Here is a 21,755-nt window from a genome sequence, read left to right on the forward strand (position 1 = left end):
TCTATGTCGACATGTTTAGTGCTAGGCACAGCTCTCTCTCTGAGAAAAGAACACTGCAGAAACAGCATTGGAGCATCAGCATAGCCATATCGCAGGAGAAGTTGGTGCTCTACCTTGGCAACATCACTGGCAAGTTACTGCCTCACTTCCCCGCTGACCAACGTAACAAGGGCACTTTGTAGCCCACCAGAAATATAACACTTTTACGTTGACCAATATAATGGGGACACTTCAACAATGACCAATGATGCAACAAGGGCACTTGAAGGAGTGATTTGCCTTTAATTTCAAATACTCTAGGTATTGTCCCTAGTGACATTTTGGATGGTGCAGTATTAACGAAAAAAACAATATATCCACAGAGATGACAAAACTATAGCTGAACCTCCTGCTGGGCCCAGAACAGAGACCAATATTGAAACAGGCTACTTTTGGTAGTCTGCCGTTTGAGCTCATTACCCAGACCTGTTAGTAAGGTCAGCAGACAGACAAGAAAACTGTCTGGCCATCAAAATCCAGTTTTCATTTTTTAGTTATCTGGTTACCCCAGGTTATAGTATACAAGATATATTCTCATACAGCTGTGTGTGTTGGGGGAAGGGCAGCAATAGCCTGCACAACATACCTGTGTCACTAAAGTCTATAAACTCCTTTGACAACAAATTGGTAAGAAGTTCCATAATGAGCAGGAGATCCTGGTACTGATCCTCCTCCGCAGTCACGTCAATGCGTTTCCTGCCCAGATTGTTCTTGGAATACACCTGAAGCAGAGTCAGGCATGCTTCATACAGATTCATGGCTTTGGACTGAAGGAAGAGTAGAAAATATTTCTCAGGGACAAATAACCAGACACGATAATACATGAAGCTGTAATGTGTACACAGTCGCTAAATGTAGTTACAGCTTCCTAAACCTGGCCTGAAGGTACATCTATTGGGCAGCAGGGAATTGTAAAGGATGCACACCATAAACTGATATTGAAGCTTTAAACATATATTGGCATATTTTTTTCAAATAAAAATAAAGAGCTGGCAAACATGGACATCTGTGCTGAAGGCTTTATTGCCTACATAGTTGTGACATTAAAAAAGCAGCTTATGCATTTTGGCAAATAGCCTTAATCATAGCATATTTTTTGTAAAACTTTTGAAGCCCCCAACAGAGAAACCCCTGCAGCTACGTTCCCAGCTACATATATTAAAATGGGCACCTGTATGAAGTTTTGGCAGATCAGGGCACAAAATAGATATTAAGCCATTGGTCACCAGACCATTCCATTTTTGCTTCCTGTGGCCCCACAAAAGGATTAAAAAAGAAATTATGGAGAACGCAGATTTAAAGTGATACTAAAGTCTTTTTTTTTTTCTTTAAAATTAACAAACATGTCATACTTACCTGCTCTGTGAAATGGTTTTGCACAGAGCAGCCCCGATCCTCCTCATCTCGGGCCCCTCTTTGGCTCTCCTGACCCCTCCCCTCCTGTCGAGTGACCTCACCGCGGGCTGCTTGCTAAGGGAGCACCTGAACCAAGCTGCAGCTACCTGAGTTCATTCAGACACAGAGCCGTGGTTCAGACTCGCCCCCCTCTCTCCTGACTGGCTGACTGATTGATTGACAGAAGTGGGAGCCAATGGCACTGCTGTGCCTCAGCCAATCAGGATAACCGAGGCATTTGTGCACATCGCTGGATAGAGGGAGGTCGGGTAAGTAATAGGGGGGCTGAGGGGAGCTCACACGCAGGTTTTTTTAATCTTCATGCATAGAATGGATGAGGATAAAACACCTTCTGCCTTTACAATCACTTTAACATTGCAACAGGTTAGACAGTTAGAGGCTAGACAGGAGGAACTTTGCACAAGTGGTCATGATGTCCGTTTCCATCTGAAGGTTATCACCTAGGATGAGCTCAGGAGTGTTCGCAAGTCCACGTGCCCCTGCCTGCTAAGAAGCTGACACTTTGCAGTGCTAATCACAGATAGTGAGACATTTCCTGGTCTGTGCACCCGCAGATCGGGAAAGTTCTCACTCCCCGTGATTAGCGTGGAGTGTCAGCTTCCTGGCAGGCGTGGGCACATGGACTTGTGAACGCACCTGAGCGCATCCTTAATTCTCACACCGGTTCTTTGATGAATAGGCAATTTTCCTTCAAAACTACTACTACTACTGCAAACCATTGGGCTTGATTCAAAGAATGTTCAGTAAAAGGGTGGAACATGAACTACAAAAACTGTATCTTAACATTTTCTGCAATAATTTCCATATGTGGATAAACCACTCATGACTACAGTTTGTCAAATTGGTTTACGCAGATATTATACCAAGTTATCCTGATTAGCCCAAGTGACTCCAACCTATAGAATAGAAAGCTATTAACTGCACCAAAGCTAAAACAGGCTTTTAAAACAGAAGTTGAGGCATCTCCCCACCCCCAAAAGTTCCCCCACTGAGAACCAGCAGCCAACAATGTGTGTTTGTTGGCTCTTAATACTGTCAAGCGAGTTAATGCTTCAACAAAGAAATAAAATTTTAGTCTGTAGATAAACACAATCACCTTCAGACTGCAGTGACATCCGTTTTATACTGAAATTGTCAAGTATTAAAAATACTATTAAAAAATAAAAAAATGTATTTTCTTTAACATTTTTTCAGCATATTTCCAAATAACATAGCAATGTTTTGAATAAGACCCCTTTCACATGGGGCAGATCTGCTGGACCGACTCCGCTAGCTCATCGGGGGATCGATCCATTGATCCTTGCTGAAGAGGCAGATAGGTCACTGTGCAGGGATGGACCTGTCAGAGCTTGGTTCAGGTGCCCCCTTAGCAAGCAGCCTGCTGTGAGGTCACTCGACAGGAGGGGAGGGGTCAGGAGAACCGAAGAGGGGCCAGAGAAGACCTGTCAGAGCCCAGCTGTTCTCTATGGGAAGATCAGATGCAAACGGACAGCCTGTACGCTGGACGGATGGTGAACGTGTCGCCACCCGTCTGTTTTGAGTGGATCTTGTTGGATTGGATGGCAGGCGGGTGTCAGTGGACACATCTCCACTGACATCCGCCTGCCCATAGAAGTCAATAGATGGCCCGCCGGGGCCACCTGAAAAACGGACATGCGGATCTAAGAGGGCCAGTCGTGTGAAAGGGGCCTAAAACAGTGTACCAAATAAAAGTCTTATACAGTGACTTGCAAAAGTATTCATCCTCCTTGGCTTTTTATCTTTTTTTGTTACATTACAGCCTTTTGGTTCAATGTTTTTTTAATCTGAACTATATGTGATGGATCAGAACACAATAGTTGAGCTCAAAGTAAAATTTGAAAAAACATAAATAAAACTATTTTTCAGAAATAATAAAACTGATAATTGGCATGTGCTTATGTATTCACCCCCTTTGTTATGAAGCCCATAAAAAGCTCTGGTGCAACCAATTACCTCCAGAAGTCACATAATTAGTGAAATGATGTCCACCTGTGTGCAATCTAAGCATCACATGATCTGTCATTACATATATACACCTTTTTAAAAGGCCCCAGAGGCTGAAACACCTAAGCAAGAGGCACCACTAACCAAACACTGCCATGAAGACCAAGGAACTCTCCAAACAAGTGAGGGACAATATTGTTGAGAAGTGCAAGTCAGGGTTAGGTTATAAAAAAATATCCAAATCTTTGATGATTCCTAGGAGCACCATCAAATCTATCATAACCAAATGGAAAGAACATGGCACAACAGCAAACCAGCCTAGAGACGGCCGCACACCAAAACTCACGGAGCGGTCAAGGAGGGCATTAATCAGAGGCAGCACAGAGACCTAAGGTAACCCTGGAGGAGCTGCAGAGTTCCACAGCAGAGACTGGAGTATCTGTACATAGGGCGACAATAAGCCGTACACTCAATAGAGTTGGGCTTTATGGAAGAGTGGCCAGAAGAAAGCCATTACTTTCAGCAAAAAACAAAATGGCACATTGAGTTTGTGAAAAGGCACGTGCGAGACTCCCAAAATATATGGAGGAAAGTGCCTGGTCTAATGAGACTAAATTTGAACTTTTTGGCCAAAGAAAACGCTATGTCTGGAGCAAACCCAACACATCACATCACCCAAAGAACACTATCCCAGCAGTCGAGACTGGGAAACTGGTCAGAGTTACACAGTTAGTAAGGTTGAATAAAGACTCCAGTCCATCCAGTTCAACCTGAGTATCTACAACTGTCCCTATCCCTGTACATTGCACACTCACATTGGTCCTTACCCTCAAGGAGCCCACAATCCAAGGTCCCCATTCATATACTAGGGCCAATTTTGGACAGAAGCCAATTAAGTTGAGGGATAGATGGATGGTGCTAAATACAGGGATATTCTTAAGCAAAATCTTTCATTGTCTTGCTGGAAGGTTCACCTTCCAGCAAGACAATGACCCCAAACACATTGCTAAAGCAACACTTGAGAGGTTTAAGGGGAAATGTGTAAATGTGTTGGAATGGCCTAGTCAAAGCCCAGACCTCAATCCAATAGAAAATCTGTGGTCAGACAAAGACTGCTGTTCAAAAGTGCAAACCATCCAACTTGAAGGAGCTGGAGCAGTTTTGCAAGGAGGCATGGGCAAAAATCCCAGTGGTAAAATGTGGCAAGCTCATAGAGACTTATCCAAAGCGACTTGGAGCTGTGATAGCTGCAAAAGGTGGTTCTACAAAGTATTGAGGGGGGTGAATAGTTATACACATTGACTTTCTGTTATTTTGTCCTATTTGTTTGCTTTTCAATAATAAAAAATAAAAAAAATCTTCAAAGTTGTGGGCATGTTCTGTAAATTAATGAGGTACATCCTCAATCCATGTTAACTCCAGGTTCTGAGACAACAAAACACAAAAAATGCCAAGGGGGTGAATACTTTTGCAAGGCATTTAAAAATAAACTACATTTGCATACCTAAAAAATAACAGAATATATTTTTAAGTTACCCTGTTTATATTCTAAGCATCTGTGGCCACTCAAGGTTAATCAAATATGATCTGTGGGCATGCCACATTTCTACGTAGCTGAACTCCAGGAAGTTAACATACTCCCATAAAATCCAGTGTTTAATCGAATAGAATTAAATTTCCTTTACAGATCGCTTAAGGTAACTTACAGCTAGTAGAATACTAACTGAATCTCTTTATATTAGTGTTCCGAAATGCCCTGCAGAACTGGACAGACGGAGGGGCAGCGCTACTACATTGCACAGTGGTATCAATCAGGATGCTGAGTAACAGAAAACTCAGAGTTGTTACTCCATCAGTGTTTTGATGCTTCTTTATCAGCAAGCAGGCAATCTAATTGGGTTATAAACAGTCACTATATTGTAAAAAGTACTGGGACGCTTGCCTTTACACGCACATAATCTTTAAAGATATCCCAGTCTTAGTCTGTAGAGTTCAATAGTGAGTTGGCCCACCCTTTGCAGCTATAAAATCTTTAACTCTTCTGCAAAGACTGTCCACAAGGTTTAGGAGTGTGTCTATGGCATGGATCTGCAACAGCTGGAGGTCCGCTAATTGCATATCCCTGGTCTATGGGAATGTTTGACCATTCTTCCAAAAGCGCATTTGTGAGGTCAGGCACTGATGTGGACGAGAAGGCATCGCTCCCAGTCTCCGCTCTAATGTATCCCAAAGGTGTTCCTATTGGGTTGAGGTCAGGACTCTGTGCAGGCCAGTCAAGTTTCTCCCTCCCAAACTCACCCATCCATGCCTTTATGGACCTTGCTTTGTGCATTGGTGTGCAGTCATGTTGGAACAGGAAGGGGTGATCCCCAAACTGTTGCCACAAAGTTGGGATTATGAAAATGTCTTGGTATGCTGACGCCTTAAGAGTACTCTTCACTGGAATAAGGGCCAAGCCCATACCCAAAAAAAAAAAAAAAACATACTACCAAATGATTTGGACCAGTGCACAAAGAAAGCTCCATAAAGACATGGATGAGTGCGTTTAGGGTGAATAAACATGACTGGCCTGCACAGAGTCCTGACCTCAACCCGATAGAGCACCTTTGGGATGAAAGAGTGAAGACTGTGAGCCAGGCCTGTTCATCCACATCAGTGCCTGACCTCACAAATGTGCTTCTGGAAGAATGGTGAAACATTCCCATAGACACACTCCTAAACCTTGTGGACAGCCTTCCCAGAAGAGTTGAAGCTGTTATAGCTGCAAAGGGTGGACCAACTCAATATTGAACCCTACGGACCAAGACTGGGATGCCCGTAAATTTGATGTGTTCCAATACTTTTGGTAATATACTGCATATATTTATTAGGTATCAAAGCACAGGGTTAATAGCTCTGTGTGTTTTTTCTATTCCGAGCACAGATTTGTTCATTTATACATGTGAGCATCTAATTGGGTTCAACTTAAACAGCCCTTTTCCCTAGGTTTGCACAAGAGCTGTAAAGTACAAATAGCACCTTGAAGATCTGGGTATGCCCCAATACGGTCTCGCCTCACCCACCTGTGCTGTAATTTCACTTACCTCGCCAAGGTAACAAATCTGTTTATGTGCAACTTCTACAAAAACTTCTATAATTAGGTTCACAGTCTCTGGCGTATTCTTGTATACTTCCATTAACCCAATACAGTTAGTTAAAAAGTCCATAAGGAAATTGAAGAGGATTGCAACATTGTCAATCTGAGTGGCCTCTGCAATGCCGCATAGCGCCTCCAGTGTGGCTGTAATTTCCTGCTTCACCTCCTCTTCTTGGCAAATCTGCTGGAAGTTTTCTTGATTTATCACATTCAAAAACCTCTGCTGAAGAGGTTGTAGCACCTGCCAGACAAACAATATGGGGTTCAGTTTAACAGGCTAATAGGCAGCACTTATATACAATGTCATGTTTTTGATACGTTTCATTTACAATGTGCATAGAGAGAGCTTTTTCTCTCTTGTGCAAATCTGGAATTTTTTTAAAAGTCTATATGGCTATCTGTCTATTCTTAGCTGCTCTGTACAAAAAGTTGGTTTACAAAATAACATTTATAAACAGTAAAATGCATATTCTCCTTTTTAGAAAAAAATTGAATTTCTGGATGCCCACACAACAAGCTGTCTGGGGATTTGTCTGCTCATCTCCCTTGTGAAGTGTTTTGTCATCTTTTCATTTTTTCCAAAAATGAAAACCCTTTAAAAAGGTTGCATGGACCTTGATATGCAGAATTCTAAAGCACTGTAATATGCAAATTACTCTTATTGCCAACAAAGATCATAGCTTGGGCCAGCACTACAATTCCTTACACGTGCTTCAGGGTGATGGGCATATTGTTTTAAAATGTACACATTCACATATTAAAAACTTTAATTGGAATCCACTACAAACCGCAAAACCCCAGACCTGACTAATGGGAGAGGGAGTATATATTATGTTGTAGGAGGGGTGAGCAAGAGGGATTAATGGTTCCCAGGGTGCCAATAACGATAATGAATGGCACGAGAAGGTATTGATTACATTTTTAGGCGGGCACTGTAAACCTTCATCTACTGACCACCTCCACTTTCCTACCATACCTACAAAATCTTGTGACACCCCCATTTGTAGACACACCCACAAACCACACCCCCATTTGTAACACACTCTGCAGCGATTGGGCATCATGCACAGAGTAAAGGCCGTACACAAGATGACATTTTGTCCGATGATCTGCCGATTTTCTGATAATTAGTATGGTGCTTTCAACAGCCGATTCCAAATTTTAGGATGACCAAAAGTGGATGTGCAGACAAAATGTTTGTCGTACGTGAAAACAATGTCCAATTTTCATTTAATTAGTAGTTTTCCTCCGGAAAAAAAAAACGGCAAGAGCAAGACTATGTATTCTCCGAAACGAAAGAACACATACAAAACATTTCACTTCTGAAGTCGTACGAGAATTTTCGTATGTTGGGTAACCTACTCACTTTCGATTTGAGTCTAGCATGCAACAAAAATGGGACGGAAATTTGTCCGATAATCTGATTGTGTGTACCTGGCTTTACTCTACAAATTTTGTGTGCAGTCAGATAGAGGCAATAGGAGGGTATTGAAACGATTTGGGAATTTTCTTTGTAGCAGTCTGTTACTAATCAAAGATGTACATAACAGAACTCAGAAATTTAGAGGACATTGTTTTGTATTTTTCTGCAGTAATATGTACTTGATCCCAGGAAAATGCACAAATGCAAAAAGGCCATGAGTCTTCCGCAATGCTTGCTAGGTCTTCTCACCTCAGTCCAGTACTGCTGCTTTGTTTCTGAGTCCATGTGAGCAAATCCTCCAAGTACCAGAGCCTTCATGAGCGTCCTCTGCACAGAGCTGGACAGGAAGTGAAGGGGCGGACTCCTCCGTGCAAATTGCTTTGCCAAATTCCACCAATTTTCACACTGTATTACCAAATTAGCCCTGCAAAGAAGAATTCCAGAATCAAAAACAAAGGACAGGTATGGGATGATCCCAAGAAAGACAGTTAAGATAATAAAGTAAACATGTGCAGTATAATGCCCTCACTAGAGTTCCTGGCCCAGGCTAGTCTCAAGGTGAAGGTATCACTCTTTACATGAGATGTCCCAACACTCCCGCTACATTCTCTATAAAGTAAAAACTCCAACAGGGAGAACATCACCTGTTCATGATGGTCATGGGAAGTGAACGGAACTAGCAGCTTCCTTTATACCATCTGTTCCTTAACCACTTAAGGACCGCCGTATTGCAATTGTAAGTCATTACAATGGCACAGGCAGGCACAAGCACGTACATGTACGTGCCTGCCTTCCAGCGGGTGGGGGGTCCGATCGGACCCCCTCCCGCTGGATACAGCGGTCCGGTTCGCTCCAGGAGCGATCCGTGATGAGGGGATGGCCGTTGGTTTCTGGCCACCCCCTCTGGATCGCTCCTGGCCAATGAGAAGCTTCCTCCCACTGTGTATTGTTTACACAGGAAGGAGGAAGTGATGTCATTCTCCTCGGGGCGGTCTTTTTGACCGGACTACAAGGAGAAGACTAAAAGTAAGTGTGCACCAACACTACACTGACATGTAGTTACACACAGGCACACAAACCCCCCCAATCCCCCCCCCCCAGTCACAGTGTCACTGATTGCATTGATCATTTCTTTACTGATCACTGCATTCAGTGTCAGTTGTAACAGTAAAAACTGTCAGGGCAGTTAGTGTTAGGTCCAGGGTAGCCCCCTATCACCCCCCAATAAAGATTTAACCCCCTGATTGCCCCTAGAGTTAACCCTTTCACCCCCTTTTGCCAGTGTCACTAAGCAATCATTTTTCTGATCGCTGCATTAGTGTCGCTAGGTAGCTAGTTATTTTTTTAGGTTCACCGCCAGGTTTTTATATCACTAGGTACCCCGATATACTACCCAATAATGGTTTTAACCCCCTGATTGCCCCTAGTTAACCCTTTAACCCCCTTTTGCCAGTGTCACTAAGCAATCATTTTTCTGATCGCTGCATTAGTGTCGCTACTGTCGCTAGGTAGCTAGTTATTTTTTTAGGTTCACCGCCTGGTTTTTATAGCGCTAGGTACCCCGATATACTACCCAATAATGGTTTTAACCCCCTGATTGCCCCTAGTTGACCCTTTCACCCCCTTTTGCCAGTGTCACTAAGTGATCATTTTTCTGATCGCTGCATTAGTGTCGCTAGGTAGCTAGTTTTTTTTTTAAGGTTCACCGCTAGGTTTTTATAGCGCTAGGTACCCCGATATACTACCCAATAATGGTTTTAACCCCCTGATTGCCCCTAGTTAACCCTTTAACCCCCTTTTGCCAGTGTCACTAAGCAATCATTTTTCTGATCGCTGCATTAGTGTCGCTAGGTAGCTAGTTTTTTTTTAGGTTCACCGCCAGGTTTTTATAGCGCTAGGTACCCCGATATACTACCCAATAATGGTTTTAACCCCCTGATTGCCCCTAGTTAACCCTTTCACCCCCTTTTGCCAGTGTCACCAAGCGATTGTTTTTCTGATTGCTGCATTAGTGTCACTAGTGTCGTTAGGTAGCTAGTTATTTTTTTAGGTTCACCGCCAGGTTTTTATAGCGTTAGGTACCCCCATATACTACCCAATAATGGTTTTAACCCCCTGATTGCCCCTAGTTAACCCTTTCACCAGCGATCACAGTATAAGTGTCACTGGTGACGCTGGTTAGCCAGTTAGTTATTTAGGTTCCCCGTCAGGTTTTTATATAGCGCCAGGGACCCCATATACTACCTAATAAAAATTTGAAGCCCCTGATTGCCCCTAGTTAACCCTTTCACCACTGATCACCGTATAAGTGTTACGGGTGACTCTGGTTAGTTTGCTTTTTATAGCATCAGGGCACCCACCATTTATTACCCAATAAAGGTTAACCCCCTGATCACCCGGCGGGTGATATCAATTAGGTTTTAGGGTCAGGGTCTGCGTCGCCCCAGGCAGCGCTAGGTTAGTGCCAGTACCGCTAACACCCACACGCAAAGCATAAACCTCCCGTAGTGGTATAGAATCTGAACAGATCAATATCTGATCTGATCTATACTAGCGTCCCCAGCAGTTTAGGGTTCCAAAAAAACGCATTGTTAGCGGGATCAGCCCAGATACCTGCTAGCACCTGCGTTTTGCCCCTCTGCCCAGCCCACCCAAGTGCAGTATCGATCGATCACTGTCACTTACAAAACACTAAACACATAACTGCAGCGATCGCAGAGTCAGGCCTGATCCCTGCCATCGCTAACAGGTTTTTTGGTAGCATTTTATATTTAAATCCGGAAGGCAGTGCTTGGTTTTCGGGGTCCCGTACGTGGCTAGGCTCCCAAAAAGTCCCACACATGTGGTATCCCTGTACTCAGGAGAAGCAGCAGAATGTATTTTGGGGTGTCATTTCACATATGCCCATGGCATGTGTGAGCAATATATCATTTAGTGACAACTTTGTGCAAAAAAAAAAAAAAAAAAAAAAAAAGTTTGTAATATTCCCGCAACTTGTGGCAAATTATAAAATATTCCATGGACTCAACATGCCTCTCAGTAAATGGCTTGGGGTGTCTACTTTCCAAAATGGGGTCATTTTGGGGGGTTTTGTGCTATTTTGGCATTTTATGGCCTTCGAAACTGTGATAGGTAGTGAGGAGTGAAATCAAAAATTTGCACCCTTAGAAATCCTGAAGGTGGTGATTGGTTTTCGGGGTGCTGTGCGCGACTAGACTCCCAAAAAGTCCCACACATGTGGTATCCCCATACTCGGGAGAAGTAGCGGAATATATTTTGGGGTGCAATTCCACATATAACCATGGCATGTGTGAGCAATTTATCATTTAGTGACAACTTTTTGTAAAAAAAATTTTTTTTTGTCATTATTCAATCCCTTAGGACAAAAAAAATAAATATTCAATGGGCTCAACATACCCATCAGCAATTTCCTTGGGGTGTCTACTTTCCAAAATGGGGTCATTTGGGGGGGGGGGGGGGTTTGTACTGCCCTGCCGTTTTAGCACCTCAAGAAATGAGATAGGCAGTCATAAATTAAAAGCTGTGTAAATTCCAGAAAATGTACTCTAGTTTGTAGACGCTATAACTTTTGCGCAAACCAAAAAATATACGCTTATTGACATTTTTTTTACTAAAGACATGTGGCTGAATAAATTTTGCCCTCAATGCATGACTAAAATTTAGTTTATTCGATTTTTCTTATAACAAAAAGAAGAAAATATCTTTTTTTTTTTCAAAATTTTCGCTCTTTTTCCATTTATATCGCAAAAAATAAAAATCACAGAGGCAATCAAATACCATCAAAAGAAAGCTCTATTTGTGGGAAGAAAAGGACGCAAATTTCGTTTGAGTGTAACATTGCATGACCGCGCAATTACCAGTTAAAGCAGCGCAGTGCGAAATTGGAAAAAGACCTCTGGTCCTTAAGGTGTTTATTGGTCCGGGGGTGTAGTTGTTAAAAATCTCTACACCAAGCTATGGTCCACAGCAATTTTTACCGTTTAGTTTGACAATAACATTGTCATCAAATAAAATAGTTTTTTGGTTTTAGGAAAAACCAGGCTTGCACACTACTGTGGTATGAGTATCAGACATTCCTGGCAGGAAAAATGTGATGGGCTGTATATCACTTGTATATGTAAACACAAGTAGGAAGTGTGGAACTTGTGCATATTTGTGTATACAGAACAAAAATACAGACCAACAACCAAGATATTTTTTTTTTTTCTACTGCTCAATATACATAACGTTTTTGCACTTGCGTGTAGAAGCACATTGAAAATAATCGGCTGCATTTAGATCGGTGAAAAAAGAAAACTTGGGTTGCGTGAAAATTAGAGAGCATAAAAACTATGGGTACAATATACTGGAATTTACGCAGCTGTAGACGCTATACTAGTAATGGCGGTTGTCAGCAGGTAATCTGGCGCCGACACTGACATCACTGGAATCATATGAAGAAAAGCACTCTGTGTGCAGTTTCATGTTCATTTAACTTAATGAATGCACGAGTGCGAATAGAGCCATGGGCTATATAAGGAAATCACGGTGAGACTACTAAATTCTGCAGAGGAAATCACAAGGAATCAATCCATCAAGGGTGAGTAATCTTATCTCATCTCTAAAAGCAAGTGGATCAATAATTGCCGCAGGTAAGATCATGGCATTATTTCTACATTACTCACCGCTCTCTTCTTTCTACCAAAGCCACCAGTAACTGGACAGTGTCATTGGCCAGCTCTTGCTCAGAGCTCCACACTGACAAATTACTGATCACTTTCTCCAAAAGATAACCAATGATCCACTGTGAACCTTCTGTGTCAGCTCCAAATGCTGTATTCAACGGTAAGCTGATCTACAAGACAAAGTGGGAAATTCATAAGTAAAAGTCAATACCACAAGTTCTATAATCCAAAACTATACACAAAGTTGTACTTGTATGCCTCCTACCTGGTCATACAATTTTTCATCTACAAGAAGATACGTCTTTGCCCATCGCCTCAAGAACCAGACGATGTCCTTCCCCATCTGAGGGCTTAAGAGATGTGTTAAGTTTGCCCTCGTGGCCCTGGATTCTACTTCTGATGCTCTTAAGACCGCAGACAGTAGCCTGTATTGTAAAAATGTGCAACACTTTGATTAGTCAATGTGGTGGAAGATCAAACTCCTGAGAAAGATTGAACGCATACCACTGGGGTAGTATAAAAACTCAAAGCAAAGCCGGTTATGCAAACTTGCTGATTTCTCTATTTGTGGGTGCAGGTATACAACTACTTTTTACACATCACATTCAAGCTGAGAGTACCTTAGGACAAGGAAGTGTGTTACTGGCAGGATTAGTTATAAAAAATGTAAAGAAAACGAATGCAGCCACCACATCTTAGAAATGGACATAATTATGTGCGTTATGGCTGCTTGGATCCCACAGAAGCAGATGCTGCCTATTTCCTGATTCAGGCCAGATTTATATTGCTTTACTAATATTTGACTTCAGATCACACACTACAATGCTCATGTAAATCCAAATCTTTTTTTAAAAGCTGAATTCCAGGATAAAAACAAAACAAAACAAAAAACCTTGTAATGGGGCCAATTCCAGTCTGTAAAAAAACAAAACACACAACTGCTAACTTAACCGCTTCAGCCCCAGAAGATTTTACCCCCTTCCTGACCAGAGCACTTATTGCGATTCGGCATTGCATCGCTTTAACTGACAACTGTGCGGTCGTGCGACGTGGCTCCCAAACAAAATTCATGTCCTTTTTTCCCCCCACAGAGATTTCTTTTGGTGGTATTTGATCACCTCTGCGTTTTTTTTTTTTTGCGCTATAAACAAAAAAAGCGACAATTGTAAAAAATAATGCTTTTTTTTCTCTTTTGCTATAATAAATATCCCCCAAAAATATATTTAAAAAAAAAAATTTCCCTCAGTTTAGGCCCTTATGTATTCTATGTATTTTTGGTAAAAAAAACAAGAACAAAAAAATAAAAATAAATCGCAATAAGTGTGTGATTGGTTTGCGCAAGTGTTATAGCGTTTATAAAACGGGATCGTTTTATGGCATTTTTATTTATTTTATTTTTTACTAGTAATGGCGGCGATCTGTGATTTTTATTGTGACTGCGACATTATGGCGGACACAGACATTTTTGGGACCATTGTCAGTCAACTAAACAGGGGAGAAAGGTGGGGGGCCAGGTCTGGGGCTCAGTGTGCGAATGGATACACGGAGCTCTGACTTGGCTCGGGTGCCCCAATAGAAAGCTGTTGGCTGAGAAGGGACTTGATAGGAGGGAGCAGCAAAATGGGACCCGAGAAGAGAATGATCCGGGGTGCTCTGTGCAAAATCAACTGCACAGAGGAGGTAAATATAACAAGTTTGTCATTAGAAAAAAGCGAGACTTTACAATCACTTTAAAATAAGGACACTTACCTGTTCATTGATCCTGAGATGTAGTCACCACTAGCCGATTCATCAATTGGCTTCGGGTGCATGCATCTATCGTAAGGGAAACAAGAAGTGAAGCCTTGCAGCTTTACAGCTGGTTTCCTACTGCGCATGCGCGAGTCACGCTGCACTTTCTTAGTAGTCCCGCTGTCTTCTGGGACCTGTGCCAGCAGTCCCCCAAAGGAGGCTTTGGGGGACTGGTTGCACAGCGTAGATGATACCTGATGGACTGTGCAATATAATAAGTATTACACTTTGTTTCTCTACCCCCAAACTTGCAAGAATGAAACCATTCCAATGAGGGCAACTTGGCCTTTTGTTTTATATAGATTAGGGAAAGGTTATAAGCTGTCTATTGTTTGCTGCCTGTGTCCCGTGTTTGGGAGAGGGGCCGGAAAGGATGTAGATCGCAGTGTGCCAATCTTACAGGAAGATGGAGCGAGAGCAGGAACCTGTCTGAACTAGGTTCCCGCTCCCCCCTCAAAAAGTGACAAATGTGGCAGTGGAGGGAGGGTGCACACAAGCAAAGCTTCTCCTTTTGGATGGAGCTCCGCTTTAAGTCTAGTGGTGAAGGAAAAAGGTGCAATACTTAGCTTACTTTTTCACTCTTCCAGCACTCTCCTCTTCTCTCTGATGCTCCAGGTTGTGGACAGCCATCCTCACGTACAATGCCAGACTATTGGACCTACATTGTATGTGAGGACATCAGTCTAAGCATCTTAGAGAGGAGGCTTTGGGGGACTGGTTGCACAGCATAGAGGATACCTGATGGACTGTGCAATATAATAGGTATTACACTTTGTCTCTCTACCCCCAAACTTGCAAGAATTAAACCATTCCAATGATGGTGACTGGGTCTTTTGTTTTATATAGTTTTAAATAGAGTAGGGAAAGGTATAAGCTGTCTATTGTTTGCTGCCTGTGTCCCGTTAGGAAGATTTTCCTCTCACCTCCTGACCTGGAAATGCACAATAAGAGGAAATCTCTACAAATGTCAGTTGTGTTCTCTTAGTTGTCACCAAAATATGAATTTCCATTGAAAAATTACCCTTACCTCTTGTTCCGGTAAACATTTTAAAATGAATAATTTGCCTCTGTGACAATGTTCAAAGGGGCAATTAAAAAAAAAGGGATGAATCCTTCCAGCAAGGGTACAGACAAATAAAAACCTAAACGTTTTAACCCTTCCTTGCTCTATTCAAATCTAAAAGAAAAAAAAAAGTTTTGCCTTTACAACGGTCAAGCAACACAGCCAGAGCAGTGCCACCTACTATGTTAATATAAAAAAAAAAAAAAGGGCTGAACTTTTATGAGAGAGCTAGAGGCAAGTAAACCTGTCATTAACCCTCCATGGGTTTGTAATTCAACACATAATAAAGTCTACTTAAACTGACCTGATCACAGAGTCTGTCCTATTACAACCCGGAATAGATGAGGCTTTTTCTCCAGGAGATCCCAGGATCTGAAGTGTTGTGTTGATGTCAACGTCATTTGATTGCTTAATTGAGTATTCCATGACTTCTGGAGGTATTAATGGAGTCTCTCCCTGAGCATCATCAGCCAAGAGGTAGCCTGCACAAAGACATGAATGGAGAAGTACAGCTTGCTGGCATAACAAAGGCTCAAGAAATGACTTGGCAGCAGGAGGATGACTTGTGTTATGATCAACACAAAACTGCAGGCTGTGGCACTTTCTCCAGACTGCTCTGACACAGCCTGAAACATGATACAAAGTGCCTGAGATGTTGTAAACTAACTTGACCTCGGCTGTGAACTCTTCCTAGAGGATCTCAGACTAACTATGTCTGGGGACCAACCTCAGAGGTGACCTGGCTATATGACTCCAGTGAGAGACTATTTGAGGACAACCTCAGAGGTTTGTAATTGTTGTGTCAACACAGAAAGGAAGGGAAAAAAAACAAACAAACAAAAAAAAAAAAAAAAAAACAGTCATATAGTAAGCTATAAATAATCAAATATCAAAAATTTCATGTGGGAGTCTATAGCCTCGTACACACGATGAGAATATAGGACGAATGATCGTCTGTTTTTTCTTTTGCATGCTAGTCTCATATAGAAAATTAGGATATCACTTAAATTACAAAAATTTTCATTCAAAAGAATACAACTTCGGAAGTGATGCAGTGTGTTGTATTTATATTGTAATGTATTCTGTCTTTTCTGAGCATGCGTGGTCTTGGTCTTCAGATTTTATTTCTAACAAATACTGTACTGAATGATCGATCATCGTACAGTCTGGTATGATATGAAAAACATTCGGTCTGTTCCTGCAAATAATTTCACTTGAACAGTCATGATCGGCTCTCCAAAGCTGTGTACCAACGATCAGATTATTGTGCAATTGCTTTGAAAGTGGTATTTTTTTGGTCCAATTTTCTAATCGTGTGTACTAGGCATAATGAATGTAATGAGCTACATTGTAACTGCTCTAAACAGTTCACAAGCTCCAGAACATGCACATCACTGCAAAACAGAAGACATGTCACTTACCTGTAACTAAAATAAGCCAATGAATGTCCTCATACAGGTCATCCAGAACTTTATTATCTACGGAGCCTGAGACCGGTGAGGCCAGTAACTGCTGCTGGTGCCTTTGTAGCTGCCCATGAAGTCGCGTTACTCTGTCCTCCAGTAAGCTGAAATGGCAAGATTTGCAGTCTAAATAAGGAATGCCATCTATGTGACTTGGCCATCATATCCGCCTTTATTATATTTTTATATATTGCTGGGGGCTCATTTAGTGACAAAAGCAACAACTTGCTAAAGTGAACCTGTGCTTTGCTTATAAAGGGCAAAGAAATTGGTTCATCTCATTGCAGCCATCCCAAGCAACATACATTTAGCTTCCTTTTGCTCCCCTGCCTCTCCATTCATACAATGAGAGCAAAGAAAAGTCATAGCATCGACACGATTAGGGACTCCCTTTGTACCAGTAAAGATTGGTCCAGTGCTGTCAAAGTGAATAAGTTGCATGCCCCTCCATACCCTTTGGCTCCCAGCACTGAATAGAGCAGTGATGGTGAACCTTGGCACCCCAGATGTTTTGGAACTACATTTCCCATGATGCTCAGCTACACTGCAGAGTGCATGAGCATCATGGGAAATGTAGTTCCAAAACATCTGGGGTGCCAAGGTTCGCCATCACTGGAATAGAGGGTCAGGGAAGCAAAGAAAAAGTAAGGGGATGGGAACACAAGGGAAAACCTGCTTTAGGGCTCTTCATTTTTTGGCAGCCTGTACTGGTATTAACAGACTTGAGAGCAGCCAGTTTAGCCTCACACAGATTCTACTCATGGGAAGCGGACATGAGGCAGCTACCAGTCAGGTTAATATATGACCTATTGTAAGTTAGGGTCTTAGAATTCCTATCAGTTATGAAAGATGTGTTTTCATTTTCTGAATTGATTATATTGTAGGAACCAGTATTTTGTTTTAAATATGTATAGATATATTAAACATATCCATTTAGTAAAAATTTGACACCACTATGTACAGCCGCTCGTAAGGATATTTAAAGTGGAGTTCGACCCAAAAGTGGAACTTCCACGTTAGGCACCCCTCGCCCGCTTATATGCTATATTTGGTCATTCTTTTTGAGGGGGTACCTAGGTTTGACAGGTACCCAGCTCCCACTTCTGCTATCGCCTCCTAGGCAGCTGCTCCTCTTCCTGCTATCTTCTGGGACACGTCACAGGTCCCAGAAGAGTGCCCTGCCACTGAGAAGGCACCACACAACACGAGCATGCGCACCCGGCTGTGAACCCGCAAGCTGTCACAGCCGCATGCCCACACTTGCAATGCAGAGGAGAGGGAGAGGAGTGAGGCTTCAGACAGCCGCATCACTGGACCATGGGGCCAGGTGAGTGTTCAATAAAAGTCAGCAGCTACACTTTTTGTAGCTGCCGACTTTTAATAAACTTAAAAACTACTGGAATTCGGCAATGTATATGCAATGAATACGCAATGTTTAATTTCCCGGCACCTGATTCGACAACGAGCGAGGGAGATTCTCCCTAGCCAATAGAAAATAATAATTGGGTATTATAAGGCGTCAATAAAATGGTGACAGGTAAGCTTCCTGATGACGCAAATACCGTGAAATGCAGAGAGGCTGAGCGCCTGCCATTATGAACGTCACTACCGGTACTCTGGTTCTCAGAGTCAGCACTTTGGAACGCATGCCACATCTTGGATAGACGGCGAGCGCACTTCGAACTGAGCTGTACATGTCGGTGCTAACTTATAACACCCTTGAATGTAAGTGCACATTTTATATATTTCTGTGATCTGGAATTATTAAACTTACTGCGCGATGATAGCTTTATAGGGTTAAGAGCCATCACCAGTATTGGATCTCCCTAAGGGCCAGTTCACACCACAGAAACACAGCACGGATGTGTCCCAGGTGGTTTTCAACATGTGCATTTTTGGTGCATTTTTGATGCAGTCCAGTGCTTTATTTCCCCCTCTTTTTTCTCAACCTTAAATAAGGACAAGTGTATTGACGTGCGTTTTTGGTGCATTTAGGTGTGTTTTTGATGCATTTTACAGCGTTACAATACAGTCCATGCAGAAAAAATGCAGCATGCTCTACTTCTTTTCTGTAACTGGAACACATTAGAACTGCAAGCACTGGTGTGAACTATGCCATTGAAAACCACACAACCTACTTTCCATGCATTTTTGATGCAGGAAAAAAAAAGCACTCGACTGCATCTGGTGTAAACTGGCCCTAAGGGCTGACGATTAAGCAGCTGGAAATACTATTAGAAAGCGATCTAGTTCAGATGGTTGGTGAGTGTTCATTTCTCACACACTGTTTGCGGTGGAGCACGGCTTAAAGAAAATTGAAGTCACTTATCTTTGAATCACGGTGATTAGATCTTTGTGTGAAGATTGTGTCTTTTTTAATGGAAATTTTTATCTCTTTGGACTGTTTGATTTATGTTGATTACTACACTATATGAAATAGAATTTTGCTTTTTATTGTATATAATTAGTGTTTTTGAGTTGGCGCCATTACTTTCATACCTTTTTGGTGTTATTTGTAAGGTGGTCTCTTCCACTTTCAAAGGGGGCAGTTGCACCCATTTTTACAGTTGCACATTTTTTTTTTCATACTGGCACCACTACTTTTTTAAATTTGTTGTCTACCACTGCATATTCTATCTGTAAGCTACACTTTTGTGCTAGATGCATAAATATGTTCCGTATGTTTGCTATTTTTTCTTTATTTCCTTATTTGGAAATCCTTTTATTGCAACCTGAAAACCTTTAATAAAAGGATTTTACATGAAGTCAGTTTTGACCCTGGGTCTACTTTAACCACTTCAGCCTTCACATCTGTACACCCCCCCATAAACCAGTGAAAATTCTACATTCCTGCTATGGGTCTGATTTTTTTCATGTAAAGTAATACACACGTGGACAAATGTGTTGGTAACCTTCTACAGAAAAACAAATGAACCCACAATATTCTCTGAAATAACTTGAAACATTGGTATTCATCATTGTTTACTTCATATACAAAAAAAAAAGATACACAGGGATGAAACAAATCTCCCTTCATAAGTTTTACATGTATATCTGCTGTCTTCAGGTTTACATACCCTTTAGAATGTGCACTGTTAGAATGTTCACTTCCTCATTCAGCACTGGGTGTGGATTCTTTGCTTACACTGGGAGACAGCTGATTGGAGGAAAGGCACACACCCCCTCTCCACATAGGCAGATACTTTCAGTTCGGCTCTCTGCTAATCTATTTATAGCTTCCACCCTGACAAGTTTCAGCCTGGTTTTATCACAGTTGACAGAGAACTTGTCAGACATTGTCATGCTAAAAGAGCGGAGCAGGAGAAAGCCACAAGACTTAGGAATTTGAAGAGAGATAAGAAAACACTGCAGATGTATGTGCGTGGCTAAAATTTAACGAATCGGTTTTACATCCACTTTAATCATAATGTACTGAAGTACACAGGAGTTGATTCTTAGACCATGGGACATCTCTAAGCAATAATCGAGGGCAGGGAATAAAAAAAAATTCAGCCAGACTGAAGAGGGACTGCCTTGTTAGAAACATAAGAGGGGTCAGTTGGACTCATGGCAGCCATAGATGACAGTCCTGACCCTGCCCATAAGCCGAACTGAAAGTGTTTGACATGCCTTCAAGACAGGACATGAGGGAGAATGACATTCCCACAGAAGGCAATAAGAACAGCCCCAGAGAAGCAAGGAGTGGCTTCCAGGATATTTTGTCCCCATATAGCCTAAAAAGGGAGAAGCCCCCAGGAATAACACAGTGGGAGCCAAGGCAGAACTACAGCTGTCAGGGTTAATGGAGAAAAGGTTCTGTTCTTACAGAGTCCCTTTTAATGGAGTAACCCCTTTGAATACAAAGGGAGCGCTCTGTGTGGGCAAGAGAACCTAAGCAGCACCAGAGGGGCACAGAAATTAGCTCAGCAAAGAAGAAAGGCAACTTCTTGCAAAAGGGTACACAAAAGCGCAAAAGCCAAAGTGTTAGGAAGAAGCTTTAACCTCTAAAATTCTGTGCATATGCCCAGAAAGGACATTCAAAAAATTTGATTGGTGACCTTCTTCATGGCGTCCACACAAAAGAGCAATGCCAAGGGCAGAAGTTATAATCTTGCAGGAAGATTAGGATCATCTATATTCAAAAAATGTTCACCAGTAACTTCACTGGTCCAGTTTGCTATGGTCTCGACAACCGACAAGGTGTCATTAGCCTGTAGCAAGGCAAAGGAGAACTTCAAAAGAGTCAAATGCCTATCAACAGCATTGTTAGAGGAGGAAATGACTGCCCATAGAAAGGGTAGATTACCTAGTGTAGCAATCCACAGTGGGAACGGTCCGTTTCTTCCTAAACTCCCCTCCCATAACGTACAAGGCATCAAAATTATCAAGAGGAGAGAATAACCGCTCAGTTGGGTAAATCATGATAAAAAGCCCAATCGGCTTGGTCAAGAATTTGCAAATGCTTTCTAGGAATAGCCTTATTTTTCATGCTTCAAAGAACATGTGGGGGGATTGAGCAGCACTAGGTGCATATATCCAGAGACTTGAACTTACTGCTTCAACCAATGAGTAGACAGTAGCTGAAGCAGTAACTACACAATTCTGACAGTGAAAAAGCTTCCACTGTCTTCACTAAAAACTCAGCATCCTCTTTGATTTTTGGAAATTGAAGTGCACAATGCAGTTCAGGTTGTAACATCTGAAGATAGCCAGGGGGCCGAAAAGCGTTTACAGGTGTTCACACCCATCCATTCCATAAGTGAGGATAGCCTTT

General features: G+C 42.0%; 1 protein-coding gene across 1 annotated transcript in view; it reads right to left on the bottom strand.

Annotated features, from left to right (window-relative positions):
• XPO4 (exportin 4) overlaps positions 1-21,755 on the bottom strand; it is a 208,062-nt gene that overhangs the window by 23,819 nt on the left and 162,488 nt on the right. Inside the window, exons 12-18 of the mRNA XM_077484003.1 lie at positions 16,940-17,085; positions 15,823-16,000; positions 12,930-13,089; positions 12,665-12,834; positions 8,229-8,403; positions 6,504-6,797; positions 626-806 (exon numbers count right to left, since the gene is read on the bottom strand). Coding sequence (XP_077340129.1) covers positions 626-806; positions 6,504-6,797; positions 8,229-8,403; positions 12,665-12,834; positions 12,930-13,089; positions 15,823-16,000; positions 16,940-17,085 — 1,304 coding nt within the window. The remainder of the gene's footprint in view (positions 1-625; positions 807-6,503; positions 6,798-8,228; positions 8,404-12,664; positions 12,835-12,929; positions 13,090-15,822; positions 16,001-16,939; positions 17,086-21,755) is intronic.

Source organism: Lithobates pipiens, unplaced genomic scaffold (genome assembly GCF_037356315.1).
Source record: "Lithobates pipiens isolate NorthernLeopardFrog02 unplaced genomic scaffold, aLitPip1_a1.2 Scaffold_16, whole genome shotgun sequence".
Classification (NCBI taxonomy): Eukaryota; Metazoa; Chordata; class Amphibia; order Anura; family Ranidae; genus Lithobates; species Lithobates pipiens.